At 37.1% G+C, this 23,612-nt stretch overlaps 1 protein-coding gene across 1 annotated transcript; it reads right to left on the bottom strand.

The window, feature by feature from the left end:
- Nucleotides 1–661: 661 nt before the first annotated feature.
- LOC133424016 (cilia- and flagella-associated protein 70-like) lies at nucleotides 662–23,062 on the bottom strand. The gene is made up of 26 exons (XM_061714384.1): nucleotides 22,970–23,062; nucleotides 18,674–18,863; nucleotides 18,127–18,216; nucleotides 17,876–17,961; nucleotides 16,677–16,868; nucleotides 15,610–15,792; nucleotides 14,261–14,355; nucleotides 13,390–13,456; nucleotides 12,940–13,071; nucleotides 12,531–12,656; nucleotides 12,214–12,303; nucleotides 11,989–12,080; nucleotides 11,037–11,097; nucleotides 10,738–10,920; nucleotides 10,469–10,600; nucleotides 10,180–10,314; nucleotides 9,720–9,853; nucleotides 9,155–9,270; nucleotides 8,028–8,210; nucleotides 7,823–7,941; nucleotides 7,385–7,534; nucleotides 5,418–5,579; nucleotides 4,960–5,049; nucleotides 4,551–4,652; nucleotides 3,893–3,940; nucleotides 662–780 (listed from the first exon to the last, which is right to left on the bottom strand). Exons 1-26 carry the CDS (start codon nucleotides 23,060–23,062, stop codon nucleotides 670–672), a joined length of 3,162 nt encoding a protein of 1,053 aa, XP_061570368.1. The 3' UTR covers nucleotides 662–669.
- Between the last annotated feature and the right edge of the window lie 550 nt (nucleotides 23,063–23,612).

The raw sequence follows: 23,612 nt of genomic DNA, 5'->3' as shown, positions 1-23,612 counted from the left end.
AGGAGAGACTTTTTTAATGAGACTTGTTTTCCTTTTTCAAAAGGTAAAAATGGCATAAAGAAAACTGTGATAATGATTTTATGGAAATGCCTTTTATAGAGGTTTTAATGCATCAAAAGAACATTAACAAATCGTTACAACATATCAATTACTTTGTTAAATTCTTCACAACTGTTTATAATCATGCAAAACATAGTGACACTAAAATTATAAATCACATTAATACCTTAATAACCTCAACACAGCTTCATGTCACAGTCGTAAACTCATATTCTTTTTGTGATTTAATATTAAAGGTGTTATCAAATGTTACACAAACAAACACGGATTCATGTGCTTATGGTGCATTTATAGCATTTTCATTTGACAATGTTTTCTGTTATGTTTTTTAAAATATTTTGTTACGTCATGTTCTTCCTTCTGTCCATTTGTTCTTGCAGTAAGTTTTTTTATCTCTAAAAGTTTATTATATTTTGACTGTCTTATATCAAATTAAACAATTTCTTTTTTAATATGACATTGGCAAAGTTGAACTATGTTACATCTAGCTAATGGTGTGAATCGGAACTGGTTGTGTTTCTGTTTAACAACAATAAACATACTTAAAATGAAATACTGTACATGTCATTTCAAATATGCCTTGTATATACTGCATATATAAAATGAAGTTTAAGCCTCGGCTTCAGCACTCGTTTTGAAGCATGATGCCAGAGGACTGAAGCGGAGCTCTTGCTTGAGTTCATTGATCTCTTTAGACAGTGAGTCATCTTGCAAGTTGAACTGTAAACCAGAAAAAAAAAACATTTTTATCAGACAAACAAAATGAAAATAGCTCTGATGTCATGCAGTTCTTGTGACACACATACTGTATGTAGCCACACTGATAAAATATGATAAATATTTCAGAAACAATTATATTGGAAAACATTTGTTGTAGAAAATAGTAAATCCATAAACTTTTGTTTTCACACATGTATTTTAGCTCTGTATGTTTCCTAATATGTGTATTAGAAGCCGTGTTTGACAGTGGAGATGTCCACAGCACTATCTCCCGAATACCGATCTCTGAATGCAACAGGAAGACCTCCAGGCCATTGTGAAGATGTTTACATTTGTCTTTAATCTTAACATAAAAACAGTCATTAGGAAGTCCTATGAGCCTTTTCTGACATGCTATCATGTTCATTTTCTACTATGTTCTAGCCTTACTCACTCAGTGGTACTCTGAGTGGGTAAATATACATGTCTTTGTTTGATAATCTCTTATAATTAGAGAATCATGTTTGAACAGCAATTGCAAAGAATTTCTGGACCAAATTTTCCAAAACTGACCTGGGTTCAGGTATGAAAACAACTCCTGTGGCTACATCCACCCCAGCAGATCTACATTTGATTGCATGAAACCTTTTTTATTGTTGAGCCACGGTCTCCATTCTACATTGCTTCAAAAGCTGAACATTTCTGATCCGCTATTATATCAAAGCCCAGCGGTGGACAGAGTACTCGACCCTAGTACTTGAGTAAGAGTACAAATACTACTGGTCAAAATTTACTCCGTTACAAGTAAAAGTAGGTCAGTCAAAATATTACTTTAGTAAGAGTAGAAAAGTACTTGCATTTAAAGGTACTTAAGTATCCAAAAGTAAATGCTTTTAAATTTACTTCAAGTAAAAGTAAGAGTAAGAGTAAGAGTAAATTTCTTATTTTCCACATCAGTAAATTACTATATTTTTTCTAAATTATTTTAAGGATCTTTTAACTCTTGTTTCTGAGAATTCGATGTTGAGTTGTTGAAAGCAGAGAGGTAGTTCTGCTTCGGCAGACACAATAAACATTTGAAAATAAATGTCTGTGGTTTGTCTGTGCCCTCGTTTTTTACTCGGTCGAACTCAAACATTGAGTTAAGATACGGCCAAGGATTTTGTGAAAGTCCCTGCTCCGAGTCCGGCTCATTATCAGACTCAGACGACTCAGCGGATTGTCTTTCTTCTCCTGACGCAGGCGTAGCCATTGTTGCGGCTCTGTCTTGACTTGTTGCGGCTCTGTCTTGACAAACGCAGGCTACTTTGGCGGTATCGTTTTGAGGAGGCTTGACGTATTTCCGCTTTACGTACATCCCAGTGGAGAGCGTGCACTGTGATAGGTCTCCTCCTTTGACCAAAACAGCTTGTGACCAATAGGATTTTAGGGAAGAAGAAAAAAGAGCAGACCTGAAAGTAACGAGTACTTTTCAGCCTTCCTAGAAATTTACTCGAGTGAAAGTAAAAATATTTGTCTTGGAAATGTATTCAAGTAAGAGTAATAAGTACCAAAGAAATCTAATACTCAAGTAAAGTACAAATCTTCTGGATATGTACTTAAGTACAGTACTCAAGTAAATTTACTCCGTTACTGTCCACCACTGTCAAAGCCTGATAGATCAAACCTATATCGAGAAAAATGTAGGGTCTTAAAACAATCCACAGAGCCTTTCAATCCAAAGGGCGGCACTACATTTGCTTCTCAGACTGCCTTTGTGTACAGTTGGTTAACGTTACCACCAATCAGAACAACTAACAAGGGGACGTACTCAGAGCGACAGAAACAAGTCAACGGGAGAGTGTGTTGTGAAAAAAAGAGTAAATTAAACTTTTGCAAAGGTCCTTTGCAAAAGGACATCAATAGTGTTTTACTATTGATGTCAAAGTCAGTTCAAACAGCCATTAATCCTCAACTGCAGCCATCTACACTACATCTGATCTGTCTCTCCAAGCATTTTTGGCATATCTAATGTGCTCCAACAAATAGTAGCTAGATGTCACCCGTAAAGCACATTTTGCTACTACTACATTTAGATTTCTAGGTGCTATCATTTCAGTTTGTTAGCACAGCCATTGCAGTGTAATGTGGATGGATGAAACCAGCATCACATTGTTTCACAGATGTGCTTCATGATTTGTCATTCACTATCATATTGGATACTGCTTTGATCCTTTAAGTCAATACCATGTGACCATTATCAAAAGATAAAATATAGACGCACCTTAAACACTATGTTAACAACAACGTGCAGCCAAAACAGCAAGCGCTGCAGATTTTGTTGTCCTTGATATGCATCCAAGGTGTGGATTTGATAAAACTTTAACTGTATATGTGCGTGAGGAAGCACATTAAGAGTAATTATAGGAAAGGTCTGTGACAAAGCTTATTTATATAGGTCTTTTCCAAGATAAGGGAGAAACAACAATGTTGAATCGGAATGGTTTTGTTTCGAAACAGCATTATGGAATGAATACAGACTTGTGTAGATGTATCCTGACTGAGACTGTGTACGGTTGCTACAATCTGGGCCACAATATAAAAAGAGACTCAACAAGACAATCACCAAAAAGAAACAACTACAACTGCAATCCAACAAAAAAAGTAGTGAGATCTCTTCTTGCATCCACAATATTCAGAGCCGCACTCGATTTCAGTCATAATAACTTATATTGCTAACTTATATGGGTGAGCCTTGGTAATAAAATGATATCTTCTATTACTTATATATTCATATTATTAAAATCTTAATCATGATAAGTAGGCTGTGATACATATTATATGACAATGTTGGGTAAAGTACCTAATTTGCATTTGGTAGAACACTTTCTGAATAGCTGTAGTTTTAAGCCATATGGACTCTGCATCATAGCGGTCTTTCACTAAGACCTTACGAGTTGCCCCTTCCAACTTTTCTTAACCTCCAAGTTTGCTATTAAACCAATTTGATGGCATTATTAATAATTAACAATAAATTAATACCATCATTTAAACACACACACACACACACACACACACACACACACACACACACACACACACACACACACACACACACACACACACACACACACACACACACACAATAACTTACCCTTAGTGCATATTTATAACACTCTTCTCCTTGATCTTGTCTGCCAGACTGAAAAATCAATTTCACCAGATGGTTATTTCAGTTCCAGAAAATAAAAAACCTAATGTGTGCTTAACTCTGTCCCAGTTTAAGGGCTGCACTCCTGAAGGGCTGCACTGTTGACTGCATGTCTTCGTCTGAATGGTTCTTTACAGTAAAGATTAACTTGTTTTTCCATCAAATATGAATATATAAACTGTTGGAGTCTCACTGATCGAAACAGTGAAGTAGTGACTGATGGGCAAAGCATTGTAAGACACTAAGGACGAGGGCAGCTAGGGTTCAGATTACAAGCTTCCCTTTCTTATCTCAACTAGAACCTAAACGTTCCTTTCTCTCTAACCAGTCACATCTTATGAAGGTTGACCTGGTTTTACCCACTGTTAGCAAAATCCCATTCAGCAATATCTGCTAACTCCCGTGGCTTGAAGTCTAATGTTTACCTAAGACACATCAATTGTGCCTTCATATTTGGCTTCAAGAAGAGAGGATTTGTTTTTGCATTGTAAGTGTCATCCCTTTCCATCATATTGTGTCTTGAAAAGCATCTTTAATGGAGGCAGAGCTGGAATTGGGACAGGCTTTCAGTATGTTTTCAATGCACTGTGATCACTCTTACCCTGAAGCAGATTAGAGCAAGGTAAACCCACATTTCTGCATTCTCTTGGTTCAAATGGTTAGCCTCAGTCAACGCTTCCTCAGCTACAGAAAGCTCCCCCAACTACAAAAACAGAGATACAAGTTTCAGGTCCTCCATAAGTCAGTAAAATTCAGTTCAAAATGATTCTGCACTTAGCTCTGAGAGTGATTTGAGCATTATTTACAGAAGCACTAGCACAGCAGCCTACTTAACCTCACTGCAAGAGGGAGAAGCTCCGCTACACTGTTGATAGGACCTAAAACCCATTGTAATCATTTTACATTTTTTACTTCTAGATCTGATCAATAAAAACGAACACTAATAAGCTCAACTAAAACAGCTAAATACACTTAATCTCCTAATCATCAGGTGTGTGCAGTAGTTTTACCCTATAACAGGCAGTCCCCAAGCCCAGCCAGGTCAGGCATGATGGAAACAGCTCACAAGCCTGCAGGTAGATGACTTTGGCTTGTTCAAACTGAATGTTTAAGAATAGAAAAAAAGAGTTAGATTTTACAAGTTAGTAGTTTTTAATAAAAAATGTAAAAAAAAAAAAACATTCACCACCTTTACATTAAACAAGAAATATTGTGGTTCCCACAGAACAACATTCTTCATGAGACACTCACAAAATGATTTTACCAATTTTGCTCTCAGGGGGAAATTATGCAAAGTGTGTGTGGGAACTGCAGCCTTGGCTGAAAGAATGTTAGATGAGGTTTTCAGTTATGTTCTGCTCCAATATGCATCAGTTGAAATCCTATATTGTGACTCAACTCATCAGCAGATAAAGTACACAAGTACAATGTTCTATTTGACAGGTGTGACATTTGCTAAATATCTGACCTTCTCGCGCCTAATGTAAATGGATCCCAGGCGGAGGAGGACAATGCGGATGTCTGATGGCTGCTTTGGAAAGTGGAGGCTCCACTCATAACTGTCTTGGGCTTCAGAGAACGCACCTTGCAAGTAGTGACAGTGACCATTCAAAGCCCAGATGTCAACATCCTGCACACAGCAAGGATAACATTTATCATGTTACTCCTCAGTTTTTTGGCAAAAAAACACAGTTCATCAAAACGAAAGACCCTTAACAATTATATAGTTTTATACTAAACTGCAAAAATCCACTGAATGGTGTCAGCACATCTTATTTACAATTGGTGTTTAAAAAATCCCTTAAAAGGTAATAAAATAACAACAATGAAAATAAACAGGATGACAATCACACTTCAGTGACCTGAAGTTAAAATGATGTATAACTTCAGGATTCAGCATAAATTGACATTGATATATTGATCCTGGACTACAGCATTGTGTTCTGACTCCTGATTTCAATAATAATATATGCAGCAACACTGATTACAGTAATGACTTGTTTTGAAACAAGGCAACCCATACAGAAGCTTATGAATATGTTACATTTCCTTAATACAGTTCTGTAGGGCAAAACTAATTTATCATGGGAGAAAAACGAAAGATTACTATGCATGGGATATGATATTACTGTATCAAACTGGTCTCTTTCCCTGGAAACCTGTTTTTTTGCAGAAGAACACTAAATCAGTAAAAAAGAATCTTACAGTTGAGGAGCAAATGTTTTCTGGGGCTGTATTCACCATCATTTGACTGTAATATTTCAAACGTATCTCAAAGTTCCATGGAAAAGTTTTCCAACACGTTGACAGAGCAATGACAACCGATATACAGCAGAATCTAGTGGTGTGCTGTATTAATCATAATATATTGCAGCAACTAGGAATATTCTGAAAACTTTAAAGGAGCATGAGGCAGGATTGAGGCTGGATTTATGAAAAAAATTTGTATACGTTTTAAGTTTTCTAGTAATAATGTCAGATGAAGCGTCCCAAACCAAAAAGAATGAGCCCTCTAGTGTATCTCTCCGTTGCCTTGAACAGGCTGTGTGCTGCAAAATGTGCTGCAATTCCGGAGCTTGAATTTCCCGTGCTGTCCTGCGGATGTGACGTCACATGACGCTGCATGCACGTTCTCCCCGTTCTCCCGTGCCGGCTTCGCTGTCGGCTGCAGTACCCCCAACGGCCGTTGTGGCGAAGGGTGGCGCTAGAGAGTCTCATTTCTTAAAGGAGCCTCATGCTCCTTTAAATGTAATTGCTCTCAATTACATTTACCGTATTTTCTGGACTATAAGCCGCACCTGCATATAAGCCGCATCCGCTCTATTTAAAAAAAAAGATATGCAAGCCGCAGATATTTAGTTCTTAGATTAGATATTTACTACATGTACAGAAGGATTTTGAACTGTAAATGATGTACATGTTTGTACCTAAATAGATCCTTTCCTAACAGTGTCTTTTAACACGGCAGCAACTTTGTTGATTTAAAAGAGGACAGAACCAAGAGAAAATAACAGGTATTTATTTATCTATTTATCTGTTTGAAATCTGCTTCTACCTACTTCTATCTGCTAAAGAAGAAGTAGCGTATTCTTCTTTGCATTTATTTTGTCTTAGTATTGATTCTAATTCCGGTTAGAGCGCCCCGAGCGGTGGAAGAAAAATCCACAGAATAGCTGCACCTTTGTATAAGCTGCATGGTTGAAAACCTAGGAAAAAAGTAGCGGCTTATAGTCCAGAAAATACGGTACATGTAATTGAGATTCCACATTTACTCCATACAACCATTATAGTCATGGGAGGGGTGCAGACGATACAAACTGACTTTCTTATAACACAATTTCCAGACTGTAGATTTTAACAACTCATTATGAGAGCAGTGGAGAAACACGTGGAATATTCTCTATCAAATCATTCCACAATGGGAATGGGGAGTACCTGATCTCTGTAGGACAGTAGCTCTTTAAGGCTGGCAGCAGCACTGCTGTAGTCACCTCTGAGCAGTTGCAACTGGGCCAGATGATGGAGGTAGGAAACAGTGCAACCACCTACAGAGGATAACTCCTGGGACAAAACATGTTCCACCATCTGCCAACGGGAAACAGAGATTATACATTATGTTTTCTTCTTTTTGTCATTAAATTTTTTTTGACATTTTCCCGCTATAAATTTGAAACTTTATAGGTAGATATTTATTTTAGCAAAATAAAATTGTCATGTCTGATTTTCCAAAATCACATTTCAGCTATGGGGTTTTTCACACACCGTGTATCAGCGTGACCCAGCAGCGTTGCACATTCTACTACATGATGTATTTCAACTCAAATTTGACCAGTGTGCGACAGTCTGACTGGAAGATCAGGGCTGTGTGCATACCTGCAGGGCATTGTTCTGCAGCAGGAAGTGAGCTGTGTCTGTGTAAATGGTAGTGGTAGTGTAGTCCTCATCTTGCACAGGATAATCTTTCTGCCCCTCTGAGTCATGGTCAGAAACATCTGGGTCATGCAGAAAAATACATCAACACTGTCAAGTAACAAGAGATTGACTGTGTTGTATGTTATAATTTTAAATCCACTCTTACTCCCTGGATTCTCTTTCTGGTAATGCAATCCACCTTGTTCAGCAGTGGGAGACCCCTCCTGGTCATTTTCCCCTTCTTCACTCTGTGTATTCTTCTGTGCTTCATCTTCCTTCAGTAGCTTTCTGGCTTCCAGGAAGGCTCTCTCAGCCAAAATGGATTCATTTTTTATTTGGTGGAGCAAACCTTAACAACAAACCCAGAAATGTGTAAATAAAAAATGCACCAAATACTCCATCATTCATTATTCCTGCTTGTTCCTCCAGATCATGTGGGTATTATTAATCTGTTATGTTGATAGAATAGAATTATTATATCTTTGAGTAATTATAATTGAATAATGCTTTTTTGGATGTATTTATGTATGTCTTTTTTTTGGGGGGGGGGGGGGGGGGGGTGTAAAGAGGAAGGTATTTCTTTTATTTTTCTTTATTTAAAGAGACCAAATAGTTTAATTTTAAGACACCGGATGGTGACCTTTGCTGACATCTCACAGTCCAGTCAAGTTGGAAATGGTAACCGTCTCAAATGCTATCCATCTACTATTTCATCCATGCAGGTGGGCCAAATTATATTTCTGTGGCAAAATACAATTATTCATCATTACAAGTCATTTCTATTTTGTAAAAGCTACAGACAAACAGTATGTTTTGTTTTCTGTCTTCATCTGTCCAGAAATCATCTGGCCTCTTCATGATTTTCCTTCTTTAACAAGGTGATTTCCATCTCTAAGACGCGTTCGAGAATTGTGCTCATGAAACACACAAAAGACATTTTGTGTGTGTTTCCGTTTGTTCCCCCTGGCTGTCGTTCTGCTGAACATATAATAGTCACAGAGTTTTGGAGGAATATTTTTGTAATATCTTCATGTCTGTAAATATTGATTTTTGTCTTGTAGATAGTGTACACATTTTTTGAATGCTCTAGCTTTTATTCTATTTTTTTTACTGGACCTTGAGAGACAACATTTGTTTACACAAACCTGGCAAAAATAAAGCTGATTATGATTTTTTTCTCTCCTCCCTTTTGAAAGTAATTATCAATAACATTAACTAGCATCTGATATTGATACAATTATTGGTGACAGCAGTCAGGGTAGTCCTGGAGAAGGCTGGATGTAAAAAGCTCACCCAAAAGCGTCCAGGCCACCACACTGGGCGGGTCTATGCTAGCAGCTCGTTCCAGGAAGGTCAAGGCTTCGTTGTAACACTCAAACATCACTTCCAAGACCCCACACATCATCAGGCTGGATAAATAATATGAAACAGGTAAAAAAACATTGCCTAAACTTTGAATAAGTAAGAGTAACATAGTGATTTTTCTGCTTCTTTTTTGGGAATTTATAGAACCTTAGCAAGTCACATTTATACAAGAAAATGTCATTGACATCTTTTATTGTTGACAATAAACTTGAGGTGAAAAGTAATGTAATGAAAATATGTGCTTTGGATTTTGACTGGAAGAAAAAAACATTATCAATACAATATCGGCAGCATGACTATAAGGTTAATCTCAACAATGAATAGATATTAATCCTTTAGTTATATATTAATGTTAAACTAATTCCTCCCCATCAAAATGGTACTATGCCTTGCTTCAAAGCAGAAGTCATATGGTTATTTTGTGCATAAAGTTGTGATGTGCTCACTGTGTTTCAGTATGTAGTATTTGTGCTGTAAGCGGAACATTTCTAACCTGGGTCGGTCAGTTTGGTCCATTGACACAGCATCCCAGAAACACTCTTTTGCTTTCAAATAGTCTTTGGTCCACATGTGCAGACAACCCCACTCAAACTTAAGGGATGCTTCAAGGGGATGCCTCACCACTAGCTGCAAGTGAACAAGCACACATTTTAGAGACCACTTGAATTATTTTACTAGTCTGCACAGATGTCTTCAACATTCACTGTTGTAACCCAACATCGCTAGTACACATGAAGAACATACACATTTGATTATGTATCAAGGATAATACAAGAACATAAGACAATCTGTTAAAGCATATTTTTTAAACAAATCAATATATAAGATATAGACACACATTTGGATTTATGGGTCAGTTTATAGGCTGCCGATACCACTCTGTTTTATGTTTATAAATGTCGATCATGACATGAAAGACTGAAGAAGTATTTATTTTCAGTGTGGTTTTGTACCTCTTGGTAGTACTGAGCAGCCTGCTGATAATTCCCTGTGAGCTGTGCCTCTCTGGCAAAAGATCTAAGCTGAGAGGAATGCAAGTGGATTTCATCTGTACTATCTTCATCAACTTCATCAACAGGGCTGTAAATCTGGCAAAGAAGAGAGAATAAAAATGAAAGAAAGATGCCCTCACAAACATCACATTTGTGGGTGCACGTGTGTGTGCGTGCGTGCGTGCGTGCGTGCGTGCGTGCGTGCGTGCGTGCGTGCGTGCGTGTGTGCGTGTGTGTGTATCTCTGTTACTTTGTTGAGGGCTAGCTGCATTTCTTCCACTAAGTAGACGTAGAGTTTGCTGACAAATTGCTTCAGCTCCTGAGGGTCAGTGAAGGGCTCTGTCCGATGCATCTTGTCACGTACAATCCTCACTACTGCATGCTACATGCCAAGAATCCACACGCACACATCGATTTGATGAGTTTAGTTGAACAGCCACAATAGTGGAAAAGAGTCTTTATGGATTATAAGAAATTTTATTAAGAAATTATTTCAGGCTTTCATATTTTTGTTCTGACCTTTATCTGCTCTTTCAAGGCGAAATACCTTCCGGAGATATTGAGGGAACTCATCAGCTGAATCATCATTTGCTCTTTGTTATGGTCTTGCGGCAGGCCTGAACTTGCTCCACGTAATTCTTCATACTGCTCTGAAAGTATAGCCACCGCGTTGCCTACTTGCTTGTGAAAGTTCAACGTAGCCTGCAGGAGGACACAGCAGTGAAGAAAATTCAGAGAGAAAGCAACTTTCCTCAGCCGAGCTATTCATCTTCTGGGTGTGTTTCTGCATGTGTATGACATTGTGTCAATGTTTTTACTCTTTCTGATCGGCTGGGACCAGCTACAGGTGGAGGTCTGGGAGGGATCAGTGCTTTCACCCTGCAGGAAATAAAACACTTCACAACTCAATCATTTTTGTTCTAAAGTCAGAGGTGATCAAAGTGATCAACATAAGAAGCGAGGCAGTAATTGGGTGTGAGTCTCTTAGCACCCAGTGATTTACAGCTGGGATACTCCCCAGTAGGGCTGGGCGATATATCGAGATTTTAATATATATCGATATATTTTCAAACGCGATATGGTACGAGACAATATCGTTTATATCGATTATTTAAAAAAAAAAAATATATATATATATATATATATATATTTTTTTTTTTTTTTTTTAAGGATTTTGATATAGCTTATTTTGTGACAAATTGACTTGAATGTGTTATTTGAGATTTGCACAAATGTTTTGTTATTTGCACAACTGTCAACCTCAGTGGAAAAGTCTGCCTGTTACTGTCTACATTGTATAAATTGCACAGTGTATTTTAATTTAATTGTTATGCAGGAAAGGGATATTTGTTTTAGTTTATTCAAGAAGCATTTTTATTCTATATATGCAGGCAGTTTATTTTTATTTCATTTGTTTTATATATTTTGATATTGTGCAGACCTCTGTTAATAAAGGAACCTGTGTGACATTTGGCACGAGGCTTTGTATTAAAACTGACTGTTTTTTTAAGGGTTTGCCTCAGAAAAAAAATGAAGCTAACAGAGATGGAATGCTATAATGCTTTGGGGGAAACCCCAATTATGGCACAGGAAAAATATCGATATATATCGAGTATCGCCATTCAGCTAGAAAATATCGAGATATGACTTTTGGTCCATATCGCCCAGCCCTACTCCCCAGTACCACTCACTCTGAGGGATATCCACTTATTGCTATGTAAGGTAACAAGTCATTTTTAAAAGTACATTAGCCAACACTGATCACACTACCTTCTTGCCAGCTCCTCTGGAGAAGCTTTTGGTACCAGCGGTTTGTCCAAGTTTATCTCAATGATAATGTATGTTCTGGCCTCTCTGTACAGCTGTCATTAGAAGAAGTAAAGTATTAAACTGATATAGTTGTGTCAAACTGTTAGATAAATCACACTTTTATGTTAATCCTACTTAATGTTTCTGTCAGCGCTAACAGTATGTTGATGTTTAGTGGAAGCTTACATTTCCTTCCACAATAACTTGTGGCTTGATTTCAGACAAGACCTCGGAAGTGTCATCTGCTCCAGCCATCTTGCTTTGATTAATAGTTTGCTGTCACATTAAAAACAGATCATATTAGGGTCTAAAACGGTTTTTCTAATTATGTGGGGGGTTTTTCAATGCATAAATTATAAATAATTGATGTAAATATTAAAGAAATCAAAACTATTTAGTCTGTTTGGTTTTGTATAGTTTTTGTTATATAATTACCATGTTATTTGCTCATATAATTACATGTTATGTGCAAAAATGTATCTAAAAATCATGATGTTACTGACCTTTTTGACTTGCTCTTTGGAATCTTGGCGTTTGTTAACGGTCCTCACTGAACTTTTGCTGGAGATGGAACTACCTTTGGCCTGGTTGGCTGTGGCCTTAGCCTGCTCCTTCAGCACGCTGACACTCTATAAGTGATGTTTTATTGAGAAGACACTTACTGACATAAAAGGACTTGGGCGCACCCCACAGCCTAATTTATAAGTGACTACATAGAGACAACTAATGACAAAAACAAATCATCATACTCTGGTTAAAGGATGGCAACAAACATCCAAAAAGTGACCCTTTAGAGACCGAATGGAATCCAAATTTAGTATAAACCATTCCTAATAAAGCATACAGAATAAGAACAAGCAGTATATAAGTGAAAGTAAAAGTAAATTAGCTCTATGTGGCTATTTGTGTGACCTTATTCATAGTCTCATAGAAGGGTTGAATGGTGTATGCTCCTCGGATGCGGGTAACTCCAGGATACAACAGGTGCCCCACGTCCACAAATGCCACCCCATGGAAGGGGATCTCCAGGTTCCCATCAGTGGGCTACACACACACACACACACACACACACACACACACACACACACACACACACACACACACACACACACACACACACACACACACACACACACACACACACACACAGAACAGTTATGTCGAGTTTCCGCTACATTTTTAGACTGTGAGCATGGTACTGTAAGTGTTTTGTAAATGTTTATTTGAAACACTCCTTCAAATAATGTAGTCAGTCCTCACATTACCTTTGGTAACTTAGTTTACATGTGATTATTCTCTTTGGACTAGACAACTGATGTTGCAGGGCGAATTCCTTACAACAGATGGGAAATGATGACTGACCTTTGCGAGCGGAGACCTCATAATTTCCACCGGCCACAGTCTGCTCTCAGTGATTCTTTGCTGCATCCTAAAATCATGATAACATATCGTAACAGCTTTTTCTGGTAATGTATTTCATGTTTTTTTTCTTTTTTTTAGGGGGGGGGGGTTCTTCCAGCTGGATATGATTAATTTGTGTTTTCTTATTTGCCAGTACTTAATACTTGGTTATAATTATTCCCTTAGGGATTTTACTTCAATTGATATACCCAATTTCTTTGCAGCTCTGCATTTGGGATTTTTTTTCTCAATTGGTGTTTCTCTGAATGTTTGGTGGAATTTGGCAAATAGTCTTGCAAAGATTAAATCTCTGATGTATTTCTTCTTTTACACTCAATCCTGAGACCTATAACTGTCTGAAAGATAATGGAATCTTACAGAATGGTGTTAATATCTGTATTCTGGGTGCTGGAGCCTATCCCAGCTGTTACTGTAATGGGCAAGAAGTGGGGAACATGATGGCTAGATTGTCAGTCCATCACAGAGACTGGTGGGAAAACTATCATGCACCCCCATTCTGTTTAGGATCACCAATCAAACAGACATGCATGTTTTATAAACTGTAATATGAAACCCAAATTCTTATTTTGAAACTTTTTTTACACAGTAGCATAATCACTTTATCTCACCTGTTAACGTATTCTACAAAATCCCCGAAAACAATTATATTCATTATATTAATGAAATTAATTAATAAGAATGCATATGTGCCAAATAATTGTAAAAAAAAAAAAATTATGAAAGGTTTTTACTTTGCTAAGAAAAAGAACCGAGACTTAGTCAAAGAGATGATTTGAAGGTCGAAGAAGTAGAAGTGACATTTGCATCTGACCTGGATATTCCTCCTGCATCCATGAAACAGCACATCTCTGTGTCCCAGCTCACCCTGTTCTTTATGGTTTCTGCCTCATCGCGAAATGTCTGGTCCTGTAGAAACATTTTAGACCTCTAACCTTGTAACCGACCATGTAGCTCAAATTTTGTATGTTCCTGATAGATTGACTAAGGCCGCGTTCAGACTGCCAGCCAATATCCGATTTTTAGCCCATCCAGATTGAAACTGGATGACTCTTTTGAAGTCTGAACAGTCCCAAACCGCATGAGATCCGATTTTTGCAAACCAGATCGAAACCACCTCCGGGAGGTAGTTTCATATCGCATTCATATCGCATTTGGGCAGATGCGTGTCAGTCTGAACAGTTCCAAACACTCAGATCGGATATGACTGTCCCAGACGCTCCAAACCACCCGCCCATTTCCAGTTGTGGAGCTACTCATCCTTTTGCAGAGAGCATGTACAATCTCTGATGTCACGTCAAAAACTATTATTTGTAGTTTAAGTGTTGCAAATTCACATTACAAATCATGTTTTAATAGCAGAAAAAAAGACCGCATTTCCACGTACGGTGTGCGTCGCCGTGTACCCTACGCCGTAGGTCTGCGTTGGTGTAACGCGGAACCATAAATCAGCCTTCAGTCGCGCTGTGAGCCTGAACCTGCAGCCCGTCAGCTCATCAGGAGGAGAGGTTAAAGAGCGGGGCTGCCAGTTGTTCATAGCTGGTTCGTTTTGTTAACTCTGAGCTTTGTTGGTTGGTTTGTTAGTTTGCTGGTGGTTTTTTCTCTGTTTCTCATTTTGCTGGGACGCCGGGTCCCTCCGCCGAGACACAACTTTTGCGGTATGCATTCATTGTTGTGTCTAAAAATGATGCGCAGTGCCGACCCGATCAGAAATGGTACAGATATTTTGGGATTTTTTTATATATATAAAAAAATAAAATTATAAAAAAATAAAGGATCTCCATAACCTTTGATCGGGTGGGCAGGACACACGTATTGTTATTGTTTTTGATGTCGCAATTACATGACTTCACACAATACACGCGCTGGGTGACGCCTCCGCTCCGATGTCGTTGCTACGGCAACCCGTCAGATCAGTCAATGATGTGGCCCAGTCTGAACAGAGCCAGATCCGATTTGGACACTTGCTAAAAACAGTGTGGACAGTCAGCCCTGAAAATCGGATATGAGAAGGAATCTGATATGAATCAGATTTGCCTGCAGTCTGAACGTGGCCTAAGAGCATGCTCTTGTGATGTATTAAGTAAACTGAACCTCTGTTTAGCTTGTAGTCTGGCCATGCTTGGCAAATGAAAGGCATCTGTAACTTGCAGTTGTGGTTACCTCTAAACCAGTTAGTTCCCCATCCTCCTCTCCGATGGGCTCTGGCTGGAAAAAGGTTTCATTTAGGAAGTGGTTGCCGGGCACCAACTTGGCCCAGTGGGGCCTCTTCTTCTGGCGGCCCTTGTCTTCCCTCTGCCCACCTGCCTTCAGCTGTCCGTCAGAAAAAACCAACACCTGATCTTGCTGTAAGATAAAAAATAATAGTACAAACATATTTGTTAAAAATGTTTCATTCTGAAGAGAGGCGTATTTGGTTCAAGTACATTAATGCTTTCTTTGAGGACTGAAGAAAAAATGACACATGACCAGAGGTGGGTAGAGTAGCCAAAAATTGTACTCAAGTAAAAGTACTGTTACTTCAGAATAATATGACTCAAGTACAAGTAAAAAGTAGTCATCAAAATAATTACTTGAGTAAAAGTAAAAAAGTACTTGGTGAAAAAACAACTCAAGTACTGAATAACTGTTGAGTAACATCTGATTTATTTTTTTACAGTAACACAACCATTCAAACAGACAAAAGTACAAAATAATCATCTTCAGGCAAATTAAATCAATAAAATAATAGAATAGATTAAAATTAATAAAAAATAGCTTAAATTAAAATAATCTTAAAGTAAATTCAAGTACTTTAATAAATAATCAAATAAATAAAATAACAGAATAAAAAAATAAATTAAGCACAAGTAGCACAACATTTCAAGCCTTTGTACTTTTCTTTTTTAACCAGAACTAGAACAAGCCCATGAACTCATAGAAACATGCAAAAACAAACATTTTTCCCAAAGAATCACCCAGTGATGTCATGAGATAAGTACGCGGATAAAAGGGATAAAAGAAAAGTAACAGCTCAACGTAGCCTAATGTAGCGGAGTAAGAGTAGCAGTTTCTCCTTCACAAATCTACTCAAGTAAAAGTAAAAAGTATAGTGATTCAAAACTACTCCTAAAAGTACAAAATTTCTCAAAACTTACTCAAGTAAATGTAACGGAGTAAATGTAACTCGTTACTACCCACCTCTGCACATGACTGACACTTGTTCTGTTTTACATAAAATTAAAATTCACCTTTGAAGTAAGAGGGGCTTCCAGGGCAGCAGTGTATGTGAAGTCGCTGGGGGCAGAGCCAGGTGGAAGCGTCCATGAGTCAGGGACTGAGTAGGCCGTCTCCACCGTTACCTTTAGGAGTCTCGAGGCTAAAAGTTCGGCCTCAGACAACAGTGGATCTGAGACACTGACAGAGACGTCCAGCGTTGGCAGCTAAAAGAGGTCAAATGATGAGACGGAATCATATTTCTATAACCTCAATGAGACCCAGGGGCCTTTTGGGAATTTCAAAGATAAACTCAGACAACTGGTGAAACCAACACTTTGAAAATAATAAACTGCACTCTGCCTGGCTCTCCAGATGGTAAATGTGATTTTCCTGTACATAAAAATATCGTCTAAAAACATACCAACTAAAATATATGATTGCAAGAAAAAATAATTAATAAATATGAAGTTCACATGGAATAGAATAGATCTTTAATGTTATTTTACATTGTTCAACAAAAATGAACCACAAGCCTTTTACAGTGTAAAATAAGCATAAAAAATAGATAAACAAAAAGATAAAAAGATAGCTGAACATAAGCTCTAAATAAAAAAAACTGAAAAGACAACATCTAAATTATTGCACAGTCCCATCACTCCCCTTTCTCTGCGTCTCAGTTTTGAATTGCATCTTAATTTACATAAAAGCGCTATAGATTTTTCCAGACACTAATGTTTTTACTGAAATTATATCATGTATTTTGAAATCAATGAGTGTTGCTTGTATAGTATGTCTTATGGTTGGAAAAACTGAGGTCAGTACTAGGTTTTGTAAAAAGTACGAATTAAAGCAGTGACTCTGTACTTTGACATGAAATAAACCTTTCATGTTAATCACATAACTGTATAATTGACAATTACTTACGTTAATCATGATTATGTCCTTAATTCACATCCCTGAAAAAAGCTCAATGTAATGTATTTATCTTATTTTCAAAGGTTTTAATGTTCTGTTTATGTTTTTAGTAGGGTTATTAATGTAATTGTTTCACCAACACTTAAATAATGTATTGCAACTATATGTATGACCATTAATCATTAACTACAATTTCCTGACTCCAGTAGCCCTACAGTATGTTTGAGCAATGCCATAATTACAGTGAAAATGTCATCCCCCCAATTCAACATGTTGAGGACGAATTATGTAAATGTAGAGTCCATAAAACACCAACCTTGTCCCTGAAACCCTGCTGGGAGCTTTTGACTCCTGGGGTGACTATTGGGTGGACTGGGACTGTAGATGAGAAGCTGCATCGACCTGTAGAGTAATTGAAAAAGAAAAGAAAAAATCTATCAAATAATGGAAGTTGTTTCCTGCAATAAAAGCTCTACAAAAAGCAAACCTGTCCAACCAACACATCTGTTGTTTGAGCGAATACACTGGTTTATAACAATTGTATTTTTCTAACAGGAACAGCTGTACCTTTCAGAAGTGGAAGCAGGTCAACCACTGCTTGACCCAGCGGCATCGTCTGAGCTCTCTTCCCTGAAGATAACTCCTGAATCACTGTCACTGATCTCACACACACACAAGCATGGACAAAAACACACAAACACAGGCATGCATCAAAAATATACACTTCCCTCTGTTTTTCATCTTCAGTGATTAAATTATGAGCAAAATTGTAAGCAAATTACCAGTATATAAATTGTTTTGCAGCAGTCCAGCATTCAGACACATTAGATACATCAAAATATTTAATATAATCCAATTTAATATGTTATATTTTTCAAGAAACATATCAACAATGTAAATTTGTCAGCATGTGACAACAGTAAATATGAAACAGTGCTGTCACTTCAGGATGTCTCCAGAAGCTGGCAACCAATATGTGGGAAATCACAGCAATAACTAAAACTAAATGAAATTTAAAAATAAATAAATAAATTGACCAAAATGAAATTCTTGAAAACATTAATCCCACATGCTCATGTTCAGACGTCGTTTATATCACAGACTCTCAACTCACGTATGATTGGTTTATGAGCAATGTTACTGAGAGTCTGCGTATCATTTTGAGGATGGAAGGTGCAGCTAAAGTCATAGTCAACGCAGCGCTCCGCAGGGTCGACCTGCTTCCTGTCCGATTTTCCAAGCACGGTCCCATCCCATGCAACTTCCAGGAAACTCAGAAAATGGTCTGACTTTTTTCCTTGCTGCTGAAAATAGAAGAAGATCATGTCAGGAGATATTGGTCCTGTTATCCACACATATTTATACACACATCCTGAAACAACTTGAGTTTTTGCTATGTATATTGATCTTGCTCAAGGCTCTGAGTTTGTGTGTTACCGTTGGTAACGGTCAGTTAAAAACAAGAGACTGGATTAAACAACACAAGTTCTTTCTTCCTCCACAAAAAGTGTTTCTCTGCTCTTTTGCTCCCAAACTCCTACATTGGTGACCCTGACGTGATAACTAACAAATAGAACACTAACAGAAAACACATCGTCATCATTAATAACGGCTAGATTCTTGTGTGAATTCTAACCTACTGAAACTAAACAGTGTCCTGCTCGTGAGTGGCCACTACAAATGCAGTTTAAACTTTAAGGAATAATCTAATATGGATATAGGCAGAGCTGGGTAGAGTAGCCAAAAATTGTACTCAAGTAAAAGTACTGTTACTTCAAAATAATATGACTCAAGTAGAAGTAAAAAAGTAGTCATCCAAATCATTACTTGAGTAAAAAAAAAAAGTACTTGATGAAAAAACTACTCAAGTACTGAGTAACTGTTGAGTAACGTCTGATTATTTTTTTTTTAACACAACCATTCAAACAGACAAAAGTACAAAATAATCATCTTCAGGCAAATTAAATCAATAAAATAAATTAAAATTAATAAAAAATAAAAAATCTTAAATTAAAATAATCTTAAAGTAAATTCAAGTACTTTAATAAATAATAAAATAAATAAAATAATAACAGAATAAAAAATGAATTAAGCACAAGTAGCACAACATTTCAAGCCTTTGTACATTTCTTTTTTAACCAGGCAGAACTAGAACCACTACACATTAACATTTTCAAGTTCAATATAATAAGCATAGCCAATTCTGCTTCTTTGTTCTTTTTTTAACTATTATGTGCAGCTCTTTGAACAATTGTATAATTTGACGCATGAAAATAGAAGTGGTGAAAATATAATCCAAATACTGTTTCCTGCTTCACCATAGGACGACTGTTCAGGCTAATCAAGATTATTAGCCTAAATTTCTGTTACAATACATTGACAGACTAAAAATTACTTGTTAAGGCTGATTTATAGTTTCGCTGATTTATGGTTCCGCGTTACACCTACGGCGTAGGCTACGCGGCGATACGCAGCATACGGCGCGCTTCGCCGCGTAACCCTACGCCGTAGGCTCTGCGTCGATTTAACGCAGAACCATAATTCAGGCTTTAGTTACACTTTTTCAGGTAATGTTAATTAAGTCAACTTACCAGGTTATTTCCATGACTGACGCTTATTTGTATCGGCATTTTTTGTTCTTTTTTGTCCACCGTACCTTCAGATTTGTCCATGCTTCAGTTTTAACATAAACCGACGTTTGACAAGTTTCACACGTTTCCATGGTAACGGGGTACACGAGGGGGGATTCACGGCACATCGGAAATATCAACACCTGGGCTGCAAAATACTAACCTCACAAAATGTTTACAAAAGCGCACCACCTAAAATTATGGAGCAAAGACAAAAATCCAGACTAACACGAGTTATTCGTAATATCAACAACATTACTGGAATCTATGCATTTTTGTTTAATGTACAGGCAGCACTTTAATCTTGTTTTATTGAAGCATACAATTCTTGTCCTTTACAATTGTTTTCCATTCAAGTGATTCTTTGGGAAAAATGTTTTTGCATGTTTTGTCACATATACACAGACTCAAACACTATGAGTTCATGGGCTTGTTCTAGTTCTGCCTGGTTAAAAAAGAAATGTACAAAGGCTTGAAATTTTGTGCTACTTGTACTTAATTTATTTTTTTATTGTTATTATTTTATTGTATTATTTATTAAAGTACTTGAATTTACTTTAAGATTATTTTAATTTAAGCTTTTTTCATTTTTTATTAATTTTGAATTATTTTATTGATTTAATTTGCCTGAAGATTATTATTTTGTACTTTTGTCTGTTTGAATGGTTGTGTTAAAAAAAAATTAATCAGACGTTACTCAACAGTTACTCAGTACTTGAGTAGTTTATTCATCAAGAATTTTTTTACTTTTACTCAAGTAATGATTTGGATGACTACTTTTTACTTCTACTTGAGTCATATTATTCTGAAGTAACAGTACTTTTACTTGAGTACAATTTTTTGACTACACAAGTGTTTCTCATCTTTCAAATGTACAGGCAGCACTTTAATCTTGTTTTATTGTAACATACAATTTTTGTCCTTTACAATTGTTTTCCATTCAAGTGTTGTGTGACAACATGTACATCGCTCTATCTGTCACCAAATCAAGGAAAACACAAAAGTACGTTTACCGATATCCATCTACACTAAATAATCTCTTTTGCAACTGCGTGCTCGTTTAATTGTACCAAAGGAGTAACCAGTAGGTGTCACTGTTGTCAAAAAAGCATAACAACAATTATTGTGTGGTCATAAATATTCTTTTTGTACATGTCAAAGAGCCGAAAACCCCCACTTTTTGAGTCAATCTCTCATTGTCGGTGATGTAGCTCTACCATATAAACACAACATTTTCTACTGAGTTTGCGACTTATGTATTATTTTTTCTTATATTTTGTACACTAGTTTATTTTTCATTGTGTGTATTTGTTTAACATTTTTCTTCTTCATACACTACATTTCCAGGTTCGTTCAAGTTGATGAAATGAATAGTCTTACTGATATGGACCTGCAAAGCAGCACTTTTGCATTATGAATAAATTTAACCTAATCTCTGCAAGAGTTTATAAACCAGCAAAGACTACACATGAAAAGAAAGAAAAAACTTGACATTGTCAAAGTCAAAAAGGAGGAGATTGTGTGGAGGATGATTACGGTTTTGGTGATTTACATGATGTGTGAGGCAAGGCAAAGCACTTTTATTTGTATAGCACGTTCCATGCACAAAGGCAACAAAGTGCTATACAAAGACATTGAGATAATAGACAAAAGAACATAAGAATATAAATAAAATACATAATAAAAAAATCACAAAAAAATACATTTGGACATAAAAAAGAAATACAACAGAGCTTATGGATAATGGATAAGTAAAAACAGTGCAGTAAAATAAGACTAAACCAGGAATAGGAAAACAGCAGAGTTTTCAATTTGACTTTAAAAGCAGGGTTGGAGCACATTTGACCTCTTGACCTCTGGTTTTAACAATCTATACAGCTAAAACCAACCAAGCCAGAAATCTGGGTATAGGGATGGACTCCGACCTAAATTTGGAAAGACACATCAAGCCAATAACAAAGTCAGTCTACTTACTATCACCTTCAGAATATATCAAGGTCAAAAGATCTGATGTCTCTGCAGGACCTGGAAAACTAGACCATGCACTCATCTTTAGTAGGCTTGATTATTGTAACAGCACCTTTACAGGTCTACCTAAAAAGTCAGTTAGACAACTGCAGCTCATCCAGAACTCTGCTGCTCGAGTCATCACTAAGTCCAAAAAAAAGTGAACCACATCAGTTCAGCTCTGAGGTCTTTATATTGGCTGTCTGTCTTTCAGAGGATGTACTTTAAAGTTATGATGCTGGTCTATAAAGCTCTGAATCATCTAGGACCAAAATATATCAGTGACCTTCTGACCCATTAGGAAGCTCCCAGACCCCTCAGGTCATCTGGATATAGTTTGTTATCAGTTCCCAGAGTCAGAGCCAGACATGCCAAAGCTGTGTTCAGCTTCTATGGTCTACATGTCTGGAACAAACTCCCAAAAAGCCTCAGATCAGCTGAAATACAGTATTTAAATCCAGGTATATATATATATATATATATATATATATATATATATATATATATATATATATATATATATATATATATATATATATATATATATATATATAATAATGGCAATAATGGCAAATTTATCTACGTGAGATTATAGTGTTAATAAATGAATGAGTCAAACAGTGTTAGTGCGTTAGGGCTAGTTTTTCAAACCATCGCTGCTCCAGTTCAATGCCACCAGCATAAAGTGTACGACGCCAGCTGCTACGGTTTTCAGCCATCCTTTCCCAGCTAGATGTATCGACATTTAACGCTTTCATATCGCGTTTCGCGACATCCTTGAAGCGAAGAAGTGGACGTCCTCTCCTTCGCACACCCTCACAAAGCTCGCCGTAGAGGATGCACTTGGGCAGCCGGTAGTTTGGCATTCTGTGCAGGTGACCAAGCCAACGGAGCCTTCTGATCTTCAGAGTTTGGAAGAGAGATTTGCTGCCAGCCCGTTTCAAAACGTCTTCGTTCGTGACCCTGTCCTGCCACTTAATTCCCTGTATGTGCCTTAGGCAACGCATATGGAAGGAGTTCAGCCGTAAAAATATATATGTAGCCGGGTGATAATTTAATTTAAAAACAATTTGCAACTTCTGTGTCTACAGTTTTCAAAAGCTATCTATTTTTTTTTTTTCCTTTTAAGTATAATGTCGGTGTAAAGTTACTGAAATGTAAATATTCCAAAAGTGAATGGTATGTTGTTGCAGGTTACGGCCACAGTGTGGCAGTATTGAGTTGTGTTTTGTGGCTCCGCCAGGTGCGTCACAGTCTCAGAATCAGTCAGGTTTATTGGCCAAGTCAGGTCAAACAAGATAGGGAATTTGACTCCGGTTGTTTCGCTCACTGTACAGTAAATAGACAAATGGCACACACCTGTTTCTCATTAACAGTCCTCATAAGCTTGTCATCAAGGTCTGCACGACTCTGTTG

This window comes from Cololabis saira, chromosome 3, assembly GCF_033807715.1.
Source record: "Cololabis saira isolate AMF1-May2022 chromosome 3, fColSai1.1, whole genome shotgun sequence".
NCBI lineage: Eukaryota > Metazoa > Chordata > Actinopteri > Beloniformes > Belonidae > Cololabis > Cololabis saira.
The sequence above is the reverse complement of the archived record's forward strand: the minus strand, read 5'-3'. Positions and strand labels throughout refer to the sequence as shown.